The sequence below is a fragment of the Microcaecilia unicolor genome, unplaced genomic scaffold (assembly GCF_901765095.1).
Source record: "Microcaecilia unicolor unplaced genomic scaffold, aMicUni1.1, whole genome shotgun sequence".
NCBI lineage: Eukaryota > Metazoa > Chordata > Amphibia > Gymnophiona > Siphonopidae > Microcaecilia > Microcaecilia unicolor.
In genome coordinates, this window is record NW_021963434.1 from 68,047 (window position 1) to 89,311 (window position 21,265).

At 44.4% G+C, this 21,265-nt stretch overlaps 1 protein-coding gene across 1 annotated transcript in view; it reads right to left on the reverse strand.

Moving 5' to 3' along the window:
- Positions 1-19,523, reverse strand: part of LOC115459320 (coiled-coil domain-containing protein 191-like) — a 30,214-nt gene extending 10,691 nt beyond the window's left edge. The window contains exons 1-3 of the mRNA XM_030189162.1: positions 19,457-19,523; positions 10,134-10,196; positions 6,720-6,874 (exon numbers count right to left, since the gene is read on the reverse strand). Of these exons, the coding sequence (XP_030045022.1) occupies positions 6,720-6,814 (95 nt within the window). The 5' untranslated portion in view covers positions 6,815-6,874; positions 10,134-10,196; positions 19,457-19,523. The remainder of the gene's footprint in view (positions 1-6,719; positions 6,875-10,133; positions 10,197-19,456) is intronic.
- Positions 19,524-21,265: the final 1,742 nt, after the last annotated feature.

Genomic DNA, 21,265 nt, shown 5'->3' on the forward strand with positions numbered 1-21,265 from the left:
TGGAAGCAGTTATGTGGAGAACTCCAAGCGACTGGCAGGCTATGCTGTGGTGACAGAGGACAAGGTGATAGAAGCAAGAGCCCTGCCCCAAGGAACTTCAGCCCAGAAAGCAGAACTTGTGGCCCTCATACGAGCTCTGGAGCTAGCAGCAGGACTGGTAACCAACATTTATACTGATTCTAAGTATGCCTTCACAACCCTACATGCTCATGGAGCTTTGTATAAGGAAAAGGGACTCATAAATGCTGCAGGCCAACCTGTTAAGTATGGACCTGAAATACTTCAGCTGCTAGAGGCTGTTTGGGCCCCCAAGAGGGTAGCTGTCATTCACTGCAGGGGACACCAAAGGGTAGATACTCCAGTGGCCCGAGGGAACCGCCATGCTGATCGGGTGGCCAAGGAAGCTGCTCGAGGACCCCCAGCAAGTACTGTGACTCCCCTGTTCCAAATCCGATTGCAAGAATGGACACCTATGTATACCCAAACGGAAGAGAAATGGGCTCAAGAGGAAGGTGCAGTAAGGAGACCTGATGGCTGGTTACATCTCCCTGATACCAGAGTTCTGGTGCCACGCCACCTAGCTTGGCCTGTAGTGTCTCAAGCTCATGACCTATCACACTTAGGGAAAACAGCACTAGCCCGTCTACTCAATCGAGTAGTGGTGCTGGAAGGATTGGATAGTCTGGTTGCCACTGCCTCTGCCCGATGTACTCTCTGTGCCCAGAATAATGCTCGTCAGGGACCCCGTATTCCACCAGGAGTTCAGTCTAGAGGACTAACACCCTTTGAGTCTTTAGTTATAGATTTCACAGAAATGCCCAGGAGCGGTAGGCTCCGATACCTCTTAGTTATGGTCTGTACCTTTTCTGGGTGGGTGGAAGCATATCCTACAGTCACTGAGAAAGCCACAGAAGTAGCTCGAGCTCTCCTTAGGGATGTCATCCCCAGGTATGGACTGCCCCTTGCCATAGGTTCAGATAATGGTCCCGCCTTTGTTGAAGCTACACTTCAGGCCCTGTCCCGCGCATTGCGCATTACCTGGAAATTGCATTGTGCCTACCGTCCCCAGAGTTCAGGGCAGGTTGAGCGAGCAAACAGAACCTTGAAAAATAGCCTAGCAAAGATTTGTCAGGAAACCCAACTGAAATGGCCACAGGCACTGCCACTAGCCCTCTTCCGCCTCCGATGCACCCCAACTAAAGGAACAGCCCTCTCTCCCTTTGAAATTGTGTATGGGAAGCCCCCAGCCATTTTACAGGGAATTAAGGGAGACATAGGGATTTTAGGGTCTGCCCAGGTGCAGGAGCAGGTAGCCCTCCTGGGTAAGATAATTTCTGAGCTTCAGTCTTATGTGAGAGAAATAAACCCTGTCCCCTTCCAGGCTCAGGTACATTCCTTCCTGCCAGGGGATAGAGTTTGGGTGAAAGATTGGAAGCTCCAGCCTTTGGGGCCCCGATGGAAAGGACCTTTTACTGTTTTGCTTTCTACCCCTGCAGCTGTGAAGGTCGCAGGGATTACTCCATGGGTCCATTGGTCTCGAATTAAGTCTGCTGACCAGACTGAGCCCAGCACGGATCAGACGGAGCCTAGACAGTGGAGAGCAGAAAGAGATCCAGCGGAGCCATTGAAGTTGCGCCTGACCCGAACCAAAGAATCTACTAGCTGAAAAGAAGGGTCAACTGCATACTGCAGGAGCGGCTGAACTTCGGCTTCACACTGAGACTCTTTCTTGCCCTGATTCTGGCTTTCTTGGAATTTGAGAGCTTGATCCTTATCAGTTGAGGGTCTATCCCAACTGGTATAAGAACTCAAAGACTGAGAACATTATATTAGAGTAATCTGTGATTAGCACAGACTGTTGAAATATTATTGCTTAATTAGTTTGCTGTATTTGTTTTAGATTAGGAAGAAAGAAAATGTTAGTAGTTTGGATGCTTTTGTTGTTTTCTACTCCTTGCCTCCTTGTTCCTAATACCCCAACTCGCTCCAACCTTTGGTTACACTCTGTCCAGGAACTAATTAGTCAGGCAAAGATTACTTCCCCTTGTATTGTGTGTTCTCGATTTTCTCCTTATACCACAGATGTCCCAGCTGTTCCTGTCCCTGTGCAACTCCCAGCTCTTATACCTCCCTACTTTTCGAGTTCAGGCCCTTGGAGCCAGGATTATACTTGGTGGTCCTTTTATAATGCTACTTCCCCCTCTGATTCTTCTCTAAGGCCAGTTTTTACGTCTCCCTATCCAGCTTCTGGAGTGTTTTGTTTAACAAGAAGCATCTCAACTGTTCTTCCCATTCCCTGTAATTATACTAATGTTCTCCCAGAAAAAGGAGAATCTGTGTGGGTAGTTTCTCCAGGTACTCCTATGTGCCCTGCTACCATACCTGTAGATTATGACCCAGGTGATTATCTGGCTCCTAAGCGTACCACTGAGAAGACTATAGTGTCCAAGCTTATTTTCTACTTTCATAAGTCCCCGGGGTATGAAGAGTTACTAACAAATGAGCAGCCTGTCACAATTGGGGATTGGCGCCTATGGTGTGCAAAGTCTCCATTTCGTCTTCGTTCCCCCTGGGATAGGGGCTCGCATTATGGGCACCCTAAGTACCCTGTCCAGCCTGAGCCAACATTTATTGGCAACTTTCCTCACCCTCTTCTTGGTCATTACTGGCTCTGTGATAATGTCCTCCACATGATTCTTCCCCCTACATATAATTTTTGTGTATTGGTAACCTTGAATTATTTTCCTAAAGTTATTCCTCTTAAGCCACTATCCCCGCACCGCTCTAAGCGAGAGGCTTTGTCCTTACCCTCCTCCGTTGCCACAGAGGATGAGGCGATTGAATTAGCCCTCCAGTATATCAATTCTACTTATCCTCTGACTAAAAAGAGACTTGTAGCCCTTTCTGCCACAGCCTGGATTCCAATTGGAGGTCCGGTAGCGGGTATTACTGAACTAGGTATGGCTACTCGGAGACTTCAGTCCCTACTCCATGTTTTAGTTCATGAGCTGAATGTGGTAGTCAATGCACTGCAGGATCAAATTAATGAATTAAGTATAGTTTCTAGGTATAACCGTATGGGTCTTGATTACCTCTTTGCAGCCCAGGGTGGTCTCTGCACAGTGCTAAATTCTTCAGAGTGCTGTACTATTGTCATAAATAGGACGCATGTAGTTAGGCATGCCATGGATAAAGTCCTACAGTTGGCCAGCCTTAATGTGGAGGATTACCGAGGAGGATTAGACCTTACCTCCTGGTGGTGGTCATTGACCTCCTGGATACGTCCTTTGTTCATTTCCCTAATAGTCTTAGTTTTAGCAGGGTTGTTGTTTTGTTTCTTGGCCTCATGTGCTTCGGCAGTATGCCGTCGGACCTTAACAAGTAGGGTAATGGTGATTCACAAGTCTATTCCTAGTTAGGACCACTATAATCTCCAGAGTCTGAGTTGTGAGACTTATCTCTGCATAAGCTGATTTTAGTCTCAAAGGGGGGAATGAAGCAGCCATGGGCATAATCATATATAAGAAATCATATGAAGGGTTAATTCTGTTTAAAGGTGCTGAAATATTATTTTAAATTCTTAGTCCTGCAAGAAGTGAAGGTATGCCAGATGGTTCAGATTATATTGAACTCTAGCGTTTGCCGGGCTGGGTTAGAAAGGTCAGAGACAGGAATTTCTTTCACCCTGGTGAATGATGAAAGCTAGCTCAACAGCTGTATATTATTAGGCATACTGAATAGTTTTGTAGGCAGGCAGTTTGTTTAGGATTAAATAGAAAAATGCTTAGATAGAAAATACTATTTAGAGAGAGAGAGGCAATAGATTAATATTTACAAGTTCCTGATATTTAGAATATGTCTTATAAGAAATACTGATTCTGTGTATTCTGTGTAGTTAAATGTAGAATACCTTTTTAAATCTAATGTTACTCTCTGCTGTATTTTCTAAGCAAAGACTGTAGTGAAGAGGCCAACATGTGGTTTGACTTAGCCATAGTTCTGGCTGGTTCAATGTATAAGCTGATAGGTGAACAAGGTCAGAACTAGTCAGCTCTCTTCTCCTTGATTAATTATAGGTAAAATGTAGAAATGGTCTTGAAAGTGATAACCTGATATGTATGCTATTAAGTAAGACTGACTTTTGACCTCTTTAATGAATGCCAGAGTTTAGTTAGCAGTTAGTATGAACCAGACTAGGAATATGAGAATAATAAATGTAAGAATATCCATTATCCTCTAAGTGAACCCAGGTTAAGCTATAGATGAGAAATCAATCATAATGAGAAAATATAAGAGTTCTGGAGACCAAATGTCTGGCTTGAGGGGCCCCAGGTTAGAGGTCAGTTTAGGATGTCTGGAACCTATGTAACTGATATTTTTAAAGTAATGATTGGTTGAGGCAAAGTGACCAATCTATTCCTTAACCAATTGGAGAGTAAGGGGGCTGGGCTAGGCTAGGCTGGATAGAACTGTATTTAAGTAGGAGCAGAAGCAGTTTACGTCAGAAGGAGCTCAGAAGAAAGAGAAGGACAGAAGGAACAGACAGAAGAAGGAGAAGACAGCATAAGAAGAGAAGCAGCTGAGACAAAGACACAGAGAGCTGAGAGAAAGACACAAAGAGAAGAAGAGACTTAATGCTGATGTCCTGCTTTGTTTGCTGGCAAATAAAGAAGATTACTTTCTCATTCTGGTGTGTGCTGTCTGACTCCTGAAGCATCACAAATTCATGCATCCATTCCTGCAACACAAACACTGAAATGAAAATAAAATGATTTTTTCTACCTTTGTATCACAGCATTATTCTTGGAGATGCTAACAGTGGCTCCTGGGTGTTCAACTTGTGAGGAGGAAATTGTATAATTAAGTAATCTATATATATAAAAGGCAAGACCAACGTTCTATGAAGCCTCCAGCCGGAAGTGTGAAGCGCCAGAGATATCTCGTTTCCCCATGAGTGAAGGAAAACAGCACAGCACGAAATCCCTCTCTCTGTAACAGTGAAGGACTCAGAGGGGGAGGGGAGAGAGATGCCCTCACTCTCTCTGTAACACAAACACAGAACAGCAGGAAACAACACTGAAGGACTGGACTCCAAGGGGGGAGGGGGAGGGAGAGAGAGAGAGGGCAGAGGGCAGGGACACACACTCCCACATGCACACTCTGAAGAAAACCTTGCTAGCCCCCCATTTCATTTGCATCAGAAACGGGGCTTTTTTACTAGTATGAAATATTGTCTCTAGAACAAAAACTAATGCTATATTGATTGGCATCGACATCTTCTTTCAAGCTTTCTTTCTCTGTTAAGCACATGCAACACCAAACTAATGACAAATCATCTTGGATGCACTGAAAATTTGGGTATTTGGGACCATTCTTTTTCCCAGCTGGGGGAATCAACCCAGTAGTTTGCAAATTAGATTGTTCTGAAAAGTCCTCTTGGCTAGAAACTGTGGTTGTTTCTTTTGACTTCTCTAACTCTTCAGAAAAATTATTGTTTAAATGGGTGGAATCTCTTTCTATTCCTTCTTGATTTTTCTCAGTGGTCTCTTTCTTTCCTACTGTCTTCTCAGGCTGGTCTTTTACTAGTCTCTGTTTTGCAGCTTATCTTTGACACACATTGGGGGCTCTGCAGCTGGAGGGCATCCAGACTGAGCTCCTCTTCAGAGTTTAGGGCCATAGACTCGTAAATCATGTGCTTCCTGCCCTCCTTACATGGGTCTTCCCGGGCCCGGGGGGGGGGGGGGGGGGGGGGGGGGCGGCCAGCCTGTACGGTAAACTCAGATGTTGCTCCTTTCGGTTGCCCTTCCCCTCGCCAGCTTTACAGCCAGGCTTCTGTATCAGCTCGTTGCAGCAGACGTTGATGTAGCAGTGCTGAACGCAGTTGAGGCTGGTCTTCAGAACGTGCCCCGGCTGCAGATGAACAAACTTTACACCCATGCCTCGTTCGTTCTCCATGAGGGTGATCTCCTCTTCATATTTCTTCTTGTTCTCACGATCGGAGATTTCGTCCGTGTAGGCCTGGAACAATTCCCTGAACGTTTCGTCTTTGAAAGCTTTGCTGAGCCGCTCCACCTCCTCGGTAGTTAGATCCAAATCCTCTAATTTTCTCGTAGCCATTTTACTTTTGGGAATTTGGTTCGCCGCCCGACGCGAAGTTTTGACCAAAAAAGCGGTGGCGGCTGCTGCGGCGCAGGAAGATGAAGTCACACCGTGCTGAGCTGCAGTAGACTTGCGAAACCGGTCTGTAGCTTGACCGCTGGTTTACAAGGAAACATGTAGGAGCTGAAACACCGGTGAGCTCAAATACTTAGTACTACTGCTGCTGGAATTCTTGCACTAAAAAAACAATTCTGCACTTGCAGGGGGCAGAATGGAATATCGCGGAGCTGCCGGACCTCAGAAAAAAGGTGCCGGTACGCTGTACCGGCGTGTACCGGCACAAAAAAGCACTGATAATAATAATAATAATAATAAAAGCTAGATGGGGGCAAGGAGATGCACAATAATTGTTTACACAGGGAAACAAATCAGTAACATCAGCTTTGGGTACAGGAGAAGGAGAAGGGGTGGAAAGAAGAAAAGAAATACTGTCTTTATGATGCCACTGTGGGTTTGACCTGGACTGGGTCTAGTACTTGAGGGTCCATTTCATGCTACTTCCCCAGATGCCAAAATATCTAGTTTCACTCTGGTGAACTAGGTCACTAGAAGGTACTTACTTGTGGTGGTGATCTGCAGCAATGCACTGCTTCTCCCATGATGCAATCTTTTCCTCATTCACCAGATCAAGCCAGGCTAAGAAAGTCTTCTTCATCAGAGAGGCCTTAAAGAACCAGTGTGCTTGCTCCTCCAGAACAAATAAGCAATTCTTGTACTGGGAACAGAAAGAATGAGAACACTGAGTGTGCATCACAAGGATTCAACATGTACAGTATGCATGGATAGCAAGGCTTTTGCTAGAGTAAAATCTTCAAATAGAGTATGGAACTCGGTTGAATTCATGTATATTGCAACATTCCCTGAATTCTTAAAGTGTCAACTGAAATGTAGACGCTCAGTTGACAGTTTAAGAATTCAGGGATGCTTTTCACTGTTAAAAATTTACAAGCTTCACTGGCAGGTGTCTTGAAACAGCCTTGGTGAAACATGGACCATGTCGAGACCTGTCTTCATCCTTTAAGCTAAGTGAAAGCCTTTTCTAAAAAGAAGATTTTGCACAAAGAATGTTATAAAAAGTGGCACTCGGAGGCTTTTACTGAACTTTATGGGAGACATGCTATGATTATATACCTGGACAGCTTTTTAAAGATTTCTTGAATCCTCAAATCAGTGATTGTCCTAAGAAAACATATGAGAACGTCCCTATGCATATAAAAGGAAATGAAATTGAAAGAGGACTTGATGATATGTTACTATGTTTTGATATTTAGATGGGAATGTAATATTATGTATGTTCGTTACCTTTCTCATCTACCTCTTATATTCCTGTTTTTTGGTAGATATCTTAAGATGCCTGACAGAATAAAGAACAAGCATGACAGCTTATATCAGGCTTGTCCAACCTTTTTCTATTGGGGGCCACGTTTTATATATTGAAACACTTGGAGGGCCAAAACACATGTGCACACTCACGCTCTCTTTTTGAGAATCATACACTCTCAGAACACCCAGTCTCTTTCTTTCTCTTGTGAGACTTGAAACCATAAGATAAGCCCGAACTTCTGGCACCATTCATCTCAAGTTTGCAGATAGATGAGTCATGGCATGGGAAGCAGGAATCCCACTGAGCTTCAGAGGGCCAGCTAAAAGCTCTTGGTGGGCTGGATTTTGGTCCATGGGCCGTAGGTTGGACAAGCCTGGCTTATATTGTACAAGTGTTGAGGTATTAAAGTTTTAAACCCATGTAAATCTAAGTTTGGCGTAAGCAGGGCACAAAATTTGCAACAGATTACTTGGCCACAAAATTGACAGGGATTGCTAACTTTTTTGATATAATTCAGGTTATACAGAGGACAACAGACAATAATATCTGGAAAAGCTAGAAGAAGCTAGTAAAGTTGTCAGGAAAGCAAAGATGCAAATGAGACAAAAAATTGCCAATAAAGTAAAATTGAGGGGCAAGACATTTTTTTTAGATATGCAAGTGAAAGGAGGAAATGCAAAGGTGACATTGTGAGGCTGGAGGCTGAAAGGGAGCAATACGAAGAAGATGATAAGAATAAAGCAGAACTGTTTAATAAGTATAGAAGGCCGGGAATGGGACCACAGAAGACAAAAGCTAATAGGAATGGATGTGTGGTAGACCTTTAACAATTTTCAGAGACTGTGTTCATGAGAAGCTTGCTAAACTAAAGGTAGACAAAGCAATGGGGCCAAATGGGATACATCCAAAGGTACTGAAGGAACGCAGAGGAATCCTGGTAGCTCTGCTGTGACCTTTTCAATTCTTTAGAGTCTGGAGTGGTTCCAGAGGACTGGTGAAGGTCAGATGTGGTTCCTGATCTTCATTATCATGCTACCCAAGATCCTTTCGCTATTACTAAATGTATATTTTCTTATATATTTCTTATTATGTTTGCTTGTTAAAACACTATCATGTTCCATCATTATCATGTTACCCAAAATCCTTCTGTTAACACTAAATGTATACTCTCTCATGTATTTCCACTACTCGTGATGTATTGTAAGCCACATTGAGCCTGCAAAGAGGCGGGAAAATGTGGGATACAAATGCAACAAATAATAATAATAATTGTGGCAAGTACATTAATGGAAATGCTTTTAAAATAGAGAATAGTGAGGTGTCTGGAATCAAATGGATTGAGGACCTGAGGCTGAACAATTTCAGTAGAGGTAGGTCTTGTCAGACAAATCTGATTAATGGTGACCAAACAGTTCGATTGAGCAGGAGAGCTAGATCTGGTGTATTTAGATTGTACAAAGCCTTTGACACAGGTCTGCATCGGTGAATGATAAATAAACTGACTGTCCCTAAAGTGATGTGGGTTAGAAACTGGTTAAGTGGAAGGAGACAGACGGTAGAAGTAAGTGGAGCTCACACTGAGAAAAAGGATGTTACCAGTGTATATCACAGGGATTGATTCTTTGTCTGGCTCTTTTTAACATCTTTGTCAATGATATTACAGAACGGTTGTCTGCTAAGGTTTGCCTCTCTGCACATGATCCAAAATCTGTAATAGGGTAGACACCCCTGATTGTGTGGATAGCATGAGGAGAGATCTAGCAAAGCTTGAAGAATGGTGCAGAAACTGGCAGCTAAGATTTAATGCCAAAACATGAGAGCAGTACAATATAGAGGCTGAAGTGCATCTGTTCATGAAAGAAGAGTGGGGCTTGGGGGTGATCATATCTGCTAATCTTAAGATGGGCAAACAGGTAAGAAAAAAAAAAAGACAATGGCCAAAGCCAGAAGAATGCTTGGGAACACAGGGAGAGGAATGGCCACTAGGAAAAAGGAGGTGATAATGCCTCTGTTAAAGTCTCTGATAAGGACTCGTTTAGAGTACTGTGTACAGTTCGAGAGACCACAACTTCAAAAAGATATAAACAGGATGGGCTCATTCTAGAGGGTGGCTACTAAAATGAACAGTGGTCTCTATCATAAAGAGTATGGGATGGACTTTAAAGAAGAAAGGCAGGAGAGAGGCAATATGATACAGACATTTAAATATCTCTATGGCATAAATGCACAGGAGACGAGTCTCTTTCAACTGAGAGGGCTAGGATGAAATTAAAAGGGGATAGACAGGTGTAATCTAAGGAAATACTCCTTTATGGAAAGGGTGGTCAATGTGTGGAACGGCCTTCCAGTTGAGGTGGTGGAGAAGAAGACTGTATCTGAATTCAAGAAAGCATGGGACAAGCATGTGGGATCTCTTAGGGCGAGGAAAAGATAGTAAATGGTATGAATATGGCCTTTATCTGCTGTCATTTTCTAAGTTTCTATCCACAGAAATTTTAATTCTTTTAAATTTATTCCTAGAACTGAAACAATTACTTCCTTTGTCCTTCCTCTACCCCACCTTCAGCCAGTTTTTGAAGCTTCTCCGAAGTAGCAGATGGGAATAGAAATCTTCAGCACATTTTCTTCTCTCACTCAGGCTTTCCTGTACCTGTTGTAACCAGGCCAACAGGCACTTCCTTTTTAGTACAGAGCAATGATGCTCCTCTGCAGTCTGAGCAACACCAAAATATTGAGGGGAAAAAAGAGCCACAGTAAGTCTTTATCATGATCACAAGATGACAGTCTAGGCTAGCATTCTGAAGATCCACTCCCTTCCCCTTCTGTAACTGTCTTTCTCCTACTAAGGCTACCGATGGTACTTTTCTTCCAGATGTAAAGGGAAACCTATCTGTAAACAGCCAGGATTCAGAAGCTGCTGTGTACTGGTGACTGAACACAATTGTTGTTTTTGCATAGGGCAGCTAAAGTAGAGGAGCTGCATAAAGAAAAACAGGGCTCCCTTTACAAAGTGGCACTACTGATTAGCGGCATGCTGAATGCATAGAAAGTCCATTCAATTCCCATGGGCATCTTCGCATTCAGTGGATGCTAATCAGGAGCACCACTTTGTAAAAGGAGCCCATAATGTGCTTTTGCTATATTATACATAACAAATTCCATCTTGCTGCTAGTCATCAATTGAAATAATGCAGCAAAAGTTAAAAACAGTAACATCTCTTACATGTCTAAATGGTTTCAGAAGCAAATATAGGGAAAGGGAAATGGGGCTTGATATACTGCCTTTCTGAGGTTTTTGCAACTACATTCAAAGTGGTTTACATATATTCAGATACTTATTTTGTACCAGGGGCAATGGAGGGTTAAGTGACTTGCCCAGAGTCAAATTCAATCCCAAAAGGTAATAAAAAGGCATACAATACTTGAAAGCATGAGAATTACCCTCAGAAACCAAGGTATTGACCAAGGTCTGACCAACAAGACCCATTATCTATATAAGATTTTGGTGTCTGTGGTCTGATCTCTTTCATTGGGTAAGAAAATTAATCTCACATGCTTACAATCAGAATTTTCTCATAATGCAAACATTTTCACTGAAAATCAAATATTTCCAAAAGCACATCTATAGCATAAAATAACTTAGCTTTCCTTAGCTGGCTTAATCACCCCTCATTCCAACTACTTAATTGTGTTCAACGGGGCCCATATCATTTCACCCGCTTCTGGGCTTTATCAGGAACAACCCAGTTTAAACAAACTTATGCAGGGGCATTCATCTCGCTGACGAGAATCCACTAGGAACCACCAGCAACCCGTTGAACACAATTAAGCAGTTGGAATGAGGGGTGATTAAGCCAGCTAAGGAAGGCTAAGTTATTTTATGCTATAGCTGTGCTTTTGGAAATATTTGATTCCCAGTGAAAATGTTTGCATTATGAGAAAATTCTGATTGTAAGCATGTGAGATTAATTTTCTTACCCAATGAAAGAGATCAGACCACGGACACCAAAATCTTATATAGATAACGGATCTTGTTGGTCAGACCTTGGTCAATACCTTGGTTTCTGAGGGTAATTCTCATGCTTTCAAGTATTGTATGCCTTTTTATGACCTTTTGGGATTGAATTTGGCTGTGGTTTAGTTTGTTTTGTATTAGTTTACGCAACTTAGATCAACAGCTCATACTGTTACTTATCTATTAACTTGCCCAGAGTCACAAGGAGCTGCAGTGGGAATTGAACTCAGTTCCCCAGGATCAAAGTCCACTGCACTAACCAATAGGCTACTCCTCCACTAGCAACAGTCCATATAGAAGCCTGCCCTTGCAAATCAGCAGTGCGGCCGCACAGGCTTCTGTTTCTGTGAGTCTGATGTCCTGCACGTATGTGCAGGATGTCAGACTCACAGAAACAGAAGCCTGCGCGGCTGCGTTGCTGATCTGCAAGGGCAGGCTTCTACATGGAATGTTGCTAGTGGAATAGCAACTTCCATGTAGAATCTCAAATAGTAGCAACAGAATCTCCAATAGTAGCAACATTCCATCTAGAATCTCCAATAGTAGCAACATTCCATGTAGAATCTCAAATAGGGAAAGGGAAATGGGACTTGATATACCGCCTTTCTGAGGTTTTTGCAACTACATTCAAAACGGTTTACATATATTCAGGTACTTATTTTTGTACCAGGGGCAATGGAGGGTTAAGTGACTTACCCAGAGTCACAAGGAGCTGCAGTGGGAATTGAATTCAGTTCCCCAGGATCAAAATCCACTGCACTAACCACTAGGCTACTCCTAGTGGGGGGGGGGGGGGGGGTCCTTTACTTAAGGTTAGCTCGAGTTATCTGCAGCAGGTCCCACTTTATTCCTATGGGCCCTGCTACAGATAACTCAAGCTAATCTTTAGTAAAAGACCCCCCCCCCCCCCATAGTTTGTTTTTGAACAGGACCACCAACACAGGAGAAGCAAATCCAGCCTCAAAGCAAAGAGAACATAACCAGCCGAGCGGAGCCATATCCATTAGTACATGCCATTAAAATAAATGTTATTACAAGTAAAATATTACAAAAATGATAAAAGGTCCACGTAAATGGACAATCAAAATAAGAAAAATCCAGTAAAGTTGGACATGTTTCTGTGCTACTGACTGCATCAGGGGTTCATGTACTATTCCCATCAATTTGGACCACTAATCCAACTGGCGAACAGCAGCATGGGATTAAGTCAAAAACACAAAATGAAGAAAGAAAAAAAATAAGAGAACTTTGTGATGAGACAAGTTCACATAATATATGATATCTAATACACACACCTAATTTTTTTTTTAAACCTGTTAGGAGGAGGAAAACTGACAATACTAGAAAGACTCTACCTTGAAAAACAAGCGAGTCCACATCTTTTCATAAATATATCCATTTGGTTTGGTTGGGGGTGGGAAGGGCTAGGGAGGGATGTTGGGGTGGCTTGTTATTTCTGTATTTGAAAGATTCTAAATAGTTATTTAAAAAAAAAAAAAAATCTGCTCAGCGTAAATACTCTGAGCTGACAAAAGCTATCCTCAGAGGTGCCAAAACTCAAAGGAGTCCTTTTACAAAGCTGCAGTAAAAAGTGGCCTTAGAGTGCCCTTCTGTGGGTCTTTCCCATGAACTAAGGCCATTTTTACCGCTGCTGGTCAATGGCCGATTTTCTATTTTATGAATTACCTCTAGAAATTTTTTATTTTTCTGGGATGCGGTATGTCTGGGGGGCAGAGAGTGGGCATTTCTGCGTTAATCAGATAGAGCATCTACATTGCCATACGCTGATTAGCGTGAGATTAGCACTTGAGCCCTTACCACCTACAGAAGAGGTGCTTCTGGTAAAGTGCTAATCAGTGTGTGGCAATGTAGATGCTCTATCTGATTAATGCAGAAATACCCACTCTCTGCCCCCAGACACACTCCATCCCAGAAAAATTTAAAAATATTTTTTAGCAAGTGGTTTGCATACACACATTCAGAACTTATCGTGGGATGCCTCTGCATATCCTGCAGTAAGCCCTTTTAAGCTGCAGTAAGCACATGTTAATGCAGCTTGGTAAAAGGAGCCCAAAGAGAGCAATTCTATAACCTACAGGGTGCCTAATTGGAGCATTTTCTATAAAAAGTAGGTGCGTATTTCCCTTTATAGAATACTAGCATAACAGATTACATGCATGCATATAGTTTTAAGTGTGAGCTCTTAACCAGCTATAGAGCAGTTGTGAGTGCTCATGCCTAAATGCTGGAGATACCATATATTCTACTAGTAAAAATGGCCCGTTTCTCACACAAATGAAACGGGCGCTAGCAAGGTTATCATGTAATGGCGATTAAGTTTTTAAGGGAGCCGTTAGGAGAAATGTTCTGTCATGATAAGCAATAATTGGGAAGGGTGTATAATGAGTAATATGCTCCAGGGGTATGGGATACGGATTTTTTTATCTATGTTTTTTTTGTTTTAATCTTTCTTTTTTTGTGATTTTTATAGTATTTTTTAAAAGATAAAGAGTACGCAGTCTCTATCCATGTCCATCATTTCTCCTCTCTTCCCTCCCCTCCATCCATGTGCATCTCCTTCCTGACTTCCCTCCCCTCCATCCATCCATGTCCAGCAACTCTCCATTCTCCCAAGCCCTCTCCTCCATCCACCCATATCCAGCAAATTTCCTCTCTCCCCTGCCCCCTCCATTCATCCATCCATGTTCAGCAATTCTCCTCTCTCCCCTGCCCTCCCCTCCATCAATGTCAAGGAACTTTCCATTCTCCCCTGCCCTCTCCTTCATCCACCCATATCCAGCAAATTTCCTCTCTCCCCTGCCCCCATTCATCCATCCATGTCCAGCAATTGTCCTCTCTCCCCTGCCCTCCCCTCTATCCATGTCCAGCAACTCTCCATTCTCCCCTGCCCTCTCCTCCATCCATCCATATCCAGCAAATTTGCTCTCTCCCCTGCCCCCTCCATCCATCCATGTCCAGCAATTCTCCTCTCTCCCCTGCCCTCCCCCTCCTCTCCAGTTATATCTTCTCCCCCTGTCCTCCTCTCCAATTCCAGCCATCTCTTCTCTCCCCCTGCCCTTCCATCCATGTCCAGCGATTCTCCCTGCCCTCCCTCAGGTCCCTGACAGCCCTCCTCTCCATTCCATCCCCCCCCCCCCCCGTGCGTTTAACCCTTTTACTTTCAGGCGCAGTGATGGCAGTGAAGAGGACAACACAGCTTCTCCCTTCCCTCACACAGTGTCCCGCCCTCGCAGAAACAGGAAATGCATCATCACAGCAGGCGGGACACTGTGTGAAGGAAGGGAGAAGCAGGAGGCAAGCCCGTTGTGTTGTCCTCTTCACTGCCATCGCTGCGCCTGAAAATAAAAGAGTTAAACATGCGCAAGTGGGGGAGGAACAGAGAGGAGGGCTGTCGATCGGGGAGCTGAGGGCAGGTAGGAGCGGTGGGACTGTCTGCGAGCTGCCTGGCTGCAGTGCTGCTGCACCAGGCAGCCCTGCATTTGGGGGGCAGCAGCCAGGGGAAGGTCACGGTTGGGCTGGGGAGGCTTAGCCTCCCCAAGCCTCTTATACAGGGCGCCTATGACTGTCCTCCTATCCCATCCATGTCCATCAATTCTCCTCTGCCCTGCCCTCCCCTCCCCTTCCTCCCTCCCTCCCCTCAATGTCCCGTGATTCTCTCCTCCTGACATCATCTCACCTCCAGCGTTCCCTTCCCCCTCATTGTTCCACCCTCTGATGTCATTACGTTTTGCCGCAAGGGCGGGGCAATGAGTGGGATTGGATGTTACGAACCCAGGCATCCAGACGTAGAATGTTGGAGGTGCAAATTATTATATAGGATAAGGGGCCCTTTTACAAAGCGGCTGTAAGACCAATGCAGGCTTACCGCATGCTAATCTGGAGCTACCGCCAGCCCAACGCAAGCACCAGTGGAAGTTCCAGCTCTAGTGCATGTCATTTCCCGTATTAGGGAAAATCGTCCTGTATTTTTTAGCACAGTGCTAACCCGGCAGTAATCAGGCAGTGCCGCACACTACCCGGTTACTGCTGGGTTAGCTGGGAACCCTTAGTGCCACCTCAATGGGTGGTGGTAAGTGCTCCCCCTCGCATGGCCACACAGTAAGAGCAACCTTACCGCATGGCCATGGCTATTTTTCAGCCTTTTTTACCCGCTGTTTCCGGAAGGGCGGGACCAGAGGCAGAGCTGAGACAGAAGGGAAGGCAGGCTGAAGCGCCGTGCCTGCTCGTCTTTTACTGCTGCCAGCAGACCCCGAGGTAAGACCTTTTAAATTCAGGCCGGCATGCAGGAAGGCGAGGGGCAGGCGGAGGACTGGGAGAAGAGAGCGGGCAACCCAGGTCGGGCTGCGACTCAGAGGGGGGAGAGAGAGAGAGGGAGGGAGGCGCGGGGGGTCTGGAACTCGGAGGAGAGGGGGGCATGGAACTCGGAGGGGAGTGGAGGGGAGGAGAGAGAGAGAGAGAGAGAGGGAGGGAGGGAGGGAGAGAGAGAGAGAGAGAGAGAGAGAGGGGAGGGAGGGAGGGAGAGAGAGAGAGAGAGAGAGAGAGAGAGGGAGGGAGGGGGGCGATTCTCCCGCGATGGAATCCTCACCTCCAATGTTCTGTGGCTGGCTGGTGCTGGTTTCCCTTCCCTCTCATTGGTCCTCCCTCTGACATCATCACATTCCGATGTGAGGGCGGACCAATGGGAATTGTGTTATGAACCCAGGCATCCAGACATAGAACATTGGAGGTGCAAATTATTATATAGGATATGTACACATAACCGTATATGACATTATTCTAATCATTTATGCATGTAATCAGTTTGTAAATGTTAGAACCCACTTTATGGAATCACCGCCAAATTGCAAAAAAGATAAAAATTAAAACTAAGCCCAACTGGAACTGCCGCTTAAAAAAAATAAAGGGGAGAACAGAAAGCAACCAAAAGAACCAGGAAAACCATATCTATCACCTACTCTAGGGGCTATCTAGTCCTAGCTTCAAGGAGGATAATTAAAAAAAAACACAAAACAAAAAAAAACCTGAAACATAAGAGCTTGAACACCATGAGCTCATTTTAAAATCAGAAAAACATCCAAAAAGCGTCACAAAGCGGCAAACAGATGGCTTTTTTTGCCAAAACGTCCAAATCACTATTTTCAAAACCCATGTTTTGAAAACCCATGTTTAAGACAGTTTTTGATGCAGTTCGTATACGGTGTTTCCAAATCACAATGGGGCATGCCGGAGGCATTCTCAAAACTTGGATGTTTTTCTGCCATAATGGAACAAAAATGTCCGGGGCTAAAAGTTAGATGGTTTAGTCTAGACCTGTTTCAATCACGACAAGGTCACAAAGAAGGTGACCTAAATCGGTGTTTCCCAAGTCCGGTCCTGGTGTACCCCTTGCCAGTTAGGTTTTTAGGATATCCAGGATATGCATGAAAGAGATTTGAATATAATGGAGGCAGTGTATGCAAATCTAGTTCATGCTTATTCATTGTAGATATCCTGAAAACCTGACTGGCAAGGGGTACACCAGGACTGAACTTGGGAAACACTGCTCTAAAATGATCAAATGATTACTAGAGGAATTAAGGCATGACCTCCCCTTTACTATCTCAGTGGTCACTGACCCCCCCCCCCCCCCCCCCCAAAGATGTGAAATAAACAGTGCATACCAGCCTCGATGAAAGCTTCAGATGGTATGGCCAGTCCTATTAGAGCAGCAAGCAGATCCCTGGAGTAGCCTAGTGGTTGGTACAGTGTACTGTAGAGAAGGGGACACAGGCCCATATTCCACTCTAACTGTTACACTTGTGGTGGTAAGTGTCTGCCTTCCAAAACTCACCAAAAACCTACTGTACCTACGTAAAGTTGACACCTTCAGGCATAAGGTCTATTGTAGTGGTGTACAGTTGAGTATAGTAAGTTTTTGTTTGGGTTTTGATGGGCTCACCATACAATATAAGGGGGTAAGGGTGAGATGTGTACCTGTGACCTTTTATATGACATCCACTGCAGTGCCCCCTAGGAAGCCCCACTGCTCTGCTGGGATGTCTGTGTGGCCAGTCTACTAAGAATGCTGGTTCCTCCTATATCCTAATTGCTAGATTTTGTGTGGTTTTCACTTGGACTTTTTTATTTTTTTCAAAAATGGTCCAAAAAGATAGATGTACTAAGTACAAATTATCTAGAAAATGTCTAGGAAATGGCCATTTTTGAAGAAAAAAGATCAACATTTTTAAATTTCGAAAATGATTTTGGCAAAACATCCAAAGTCAGATTTTGATGTCGTATCGAAAATGCCCCTTTATATGAACTTGTGTTCTCGTTAGTTCTCTTTCTTCTTTTTGTTTTTCTTTCACTTACTCCTACACTGTTTTTTTTCCAGTTGGATCAGTGGTACAGATCAACAAAAATGCCACATGAATCCATGATGCAGCAGCTGATTGTGTTGAAACAAGTCGGGTTTTTGATAACATCTAACTTCACTGGATTTTTTCGGATACTGATTGGGCCTTTTATATGGACCTTTAAATTATTTTAATCCTATATAATAAAACGCACCTCCAACATTCTGAAGCTGACTGCATGGCTGAGGCATTCCTGATCTCTGTATCCATCTCCTGAATTGACATCACGTACTTCCGGGTTCGTCACAAGCAGAAGTGACCAACCACACGAGGTTTCTCAGCTTCAGAATGTTGGAGGTGCATTCTATTAAATAGGATTGGTCAGTTCCTTGAAGCATAGCCAGAGCTCAGCATCCTGCACAGTAACGCTCAGACACCAGAGAGAGAGAGGGGGGGGGGGGGGGGCTGACACCAGACAGAGGGAGGGAGGGAGGGAGGGGGGGCCTGACACCAGAGAGGGGGAGGGAGGTATCTCTGTCACACACACACACTCTCTCTCTCTCACAGTCAATGTCATTCTCTCTCTCACTCTCACACACTGTGTCTCACACACTCTATGTCTCACACTGTATCACATTCACTCTCTATGTGTCACACAGTCACTCACACACTCTCTTGGTCTCATACACTCAGTCTCACAGAGAGTCTGTGTCTCACACACACTTTCTCTCACACATTGTATCTGTGTGAAACACACTCTCTCTCTCACACATTGTGTCTCACATACGCACTTGCACACACTCTCATTCTCACACACACACTCTCTCTCTCACAGACACACTCGCACCCAGACTCACTCACTCTCTCTCTCTCTCTCACACACACACTCGCACATTCACTCTCTCTCACACACACAGTCACTCTCACATACACTCTCTCAAACATACACACTTCGAGGAAAACCTTGCTAGCGCCCGTTTCATTTGTGTCAGAAACGGGCTTTTTTTACTAGTGTGTAATAAAATGTATTGTTTTGGTAGCTGCAAGCGGATGGACCTCCATTCTGTTTTGTATTTGTTTTTTTGAAAAGGACATATTTTCTGTTACGCTATCAGTACTGCTTTTACTGCTAAGCAGTGAAAGCTGAGGAGTGCTAATATAGAGATGCTGGGGGAAGCCTGGTATGTTACTTTGCTTTGTGTTGCTGCACCATTTTATATTTAGGCAAGAAAATGGAAGTGTTCCTTGCCATGGCAACTAATTCCTTGGGTAAGTTACATGGCACATGACATAGGGTATGTATTTTAACTTCCAAAGAAGTGACTATGATGATATAGTCCATTAGCATGCCTTGATTTCAGAAAATTAATTTCTGAGGTAACAATGAAAGAACTGTTAATAAATGACCCCCAAGATGAATATGTGATAGTGGTGTTTGCATGCATTGTTAGTAAATGACCCGTATTGTAAATTAGTATTTAGAATGTTTACTTCTAAAAGAAGAGAAGTTTAGCATCTCACGTGCTCTTTTTCTTTCTCCCTGTCCCTATCCTTTTCCTTTTGTACTCCCTCCCTCTCATGAGGTTCACCCTAGCACTTTACCGCAATATGTTGCCTGGCTTGTAGAACCAGCCCTTTCCAGGGTTCCAGGCCTCGGCTTCTCAGGAGAATATTTGGTAATGCTCTTGTGCTTTCCTCTGAAGTTGCTGCTGCCACTCCAGTTGTTTCTGCTTCTCCATCTCTTTCTGGGATTCAGAGAAAAGAAATGAGGAGAAATGTTGTTAGTTTGCCTATGGTTCTGCTGTATCCTCTGAGGGAAGTAGTTGGCCAAATGATATTTCCCATTTATTTCAACTATTCTTTACCTACTACATCTTCAGTTTTTTTTTGTTTAATTTTAAAATATCCAATGCATAGAGAGCGGACAGTCAATTATAAATAAACTCTGGAGGAAAAGGTAACCACGATATATCCAAAATATCCCAGAGTTACTGACCAAATTATAACACTTATTGCATTAATATCAAAAGTACTTAAAAACTTTGTTAATAATATTGATGTGTGCTCATAGGGGTAGATTCAGTAACTGGCACCTAAAAGATTGGCACAAAACCCCCCCCGCTTAAGCGTTATTCTGTAAGACTCACTTAAAGTTCGGCGCAGTTTATAGAATAACGCTTAAGCGTTATGGCCGCTTGTAAATTTAGGCATGACCATTTGCACCAATGAAAATGTGGTGAAAATGCCCATGCCTAAGTGTTATTTATTTATTATTTATTTATTTTCCAAACTTCTATATTGCTTAAATCTAAGCGGTTCACAAAAATACATACAAAATACATATTAATTACAAATAAAAAAAACAAAAATTAAAAAATTAAAAACACCGTCTGCTGATAACTCCATTTGCCATTGTTCTGATTATGTGCGGAGCACTGTTTTTCTGTAATTATGCATATAACTCAAAGCCATGCCCCCCCCCCCACCCCCCCCCCCCCCCCCCCCCCCCCCCCCCCCCGTTCCATCCTAAAATACCCATGACTGTTCCCTTTCTGCACCTCCTTTCCGGGTCACACGTAAAGTTTAGACGTGGATCCCACACCTAACTGTACGTGTATCAGGGGCGTATCTGCGTGGGGCCTCAGGGGCCTGGGCCCCCGCAGATTTCGCCCTGGACCCCCCTACCGCTGCCAACCCTCCCCCTCCGTTGCTCGCTTACCTTCGCTGGCGGGGGACCCCAACCCCCGCCAGCCGAGGTCCGCGTCCTCCTGCCGCTGCCGGCTGCCTTTGGTGCTTTCATTTGTCCATTGAAGCTGGCGCCGATGAAAGTTTCTTTTGAGTCTGACGTCGCTGCACGTTGTACGTGCAGGACGTCAGACTCAGAAACATTTTCTGAGTCTGACGTCCTGCACGTACAACGTGCAGCGACGTCAGAGTCAAAAGAAACTTTAGTTGGCGCCAGCTTCAATGGACAAATGAAAGCACCAAAGGCAGCCGGCAGCGGCAGCGGCAGGAGGACGCGGACCTCGGCTGGCGGGGGTTTGGGGTCCCCCGCCAGCGAAGGTAAGCGAGCAACGGAGGGGGAGGGTTGGCAATGGTAGCGGCTGGGGGGAGGGGGATCGGCAATGGCGGCAGCGGCGGCGGCGGCGGCGGGGGGGGGGGGGGGGGGGGCTATAATGTGCCCCCTCACTCTGGCCCTGGCCCCCCCTACCGCCGCAGTTCAGATACGCCCCTGACGTGTATAGCACCCAATTAAATCTAATTAGTGCCAATAACTGCTTGTTAAAAAGCCAATTATTGGCACTAATGGTTCATCATCCTATTAAATTGTGTGTGTAAATTGGGACTGCTCCTAAATCTGTGCATGCAATTTTTGGCAATTTTTATAGAATCAGGTGGATAATGTTGACG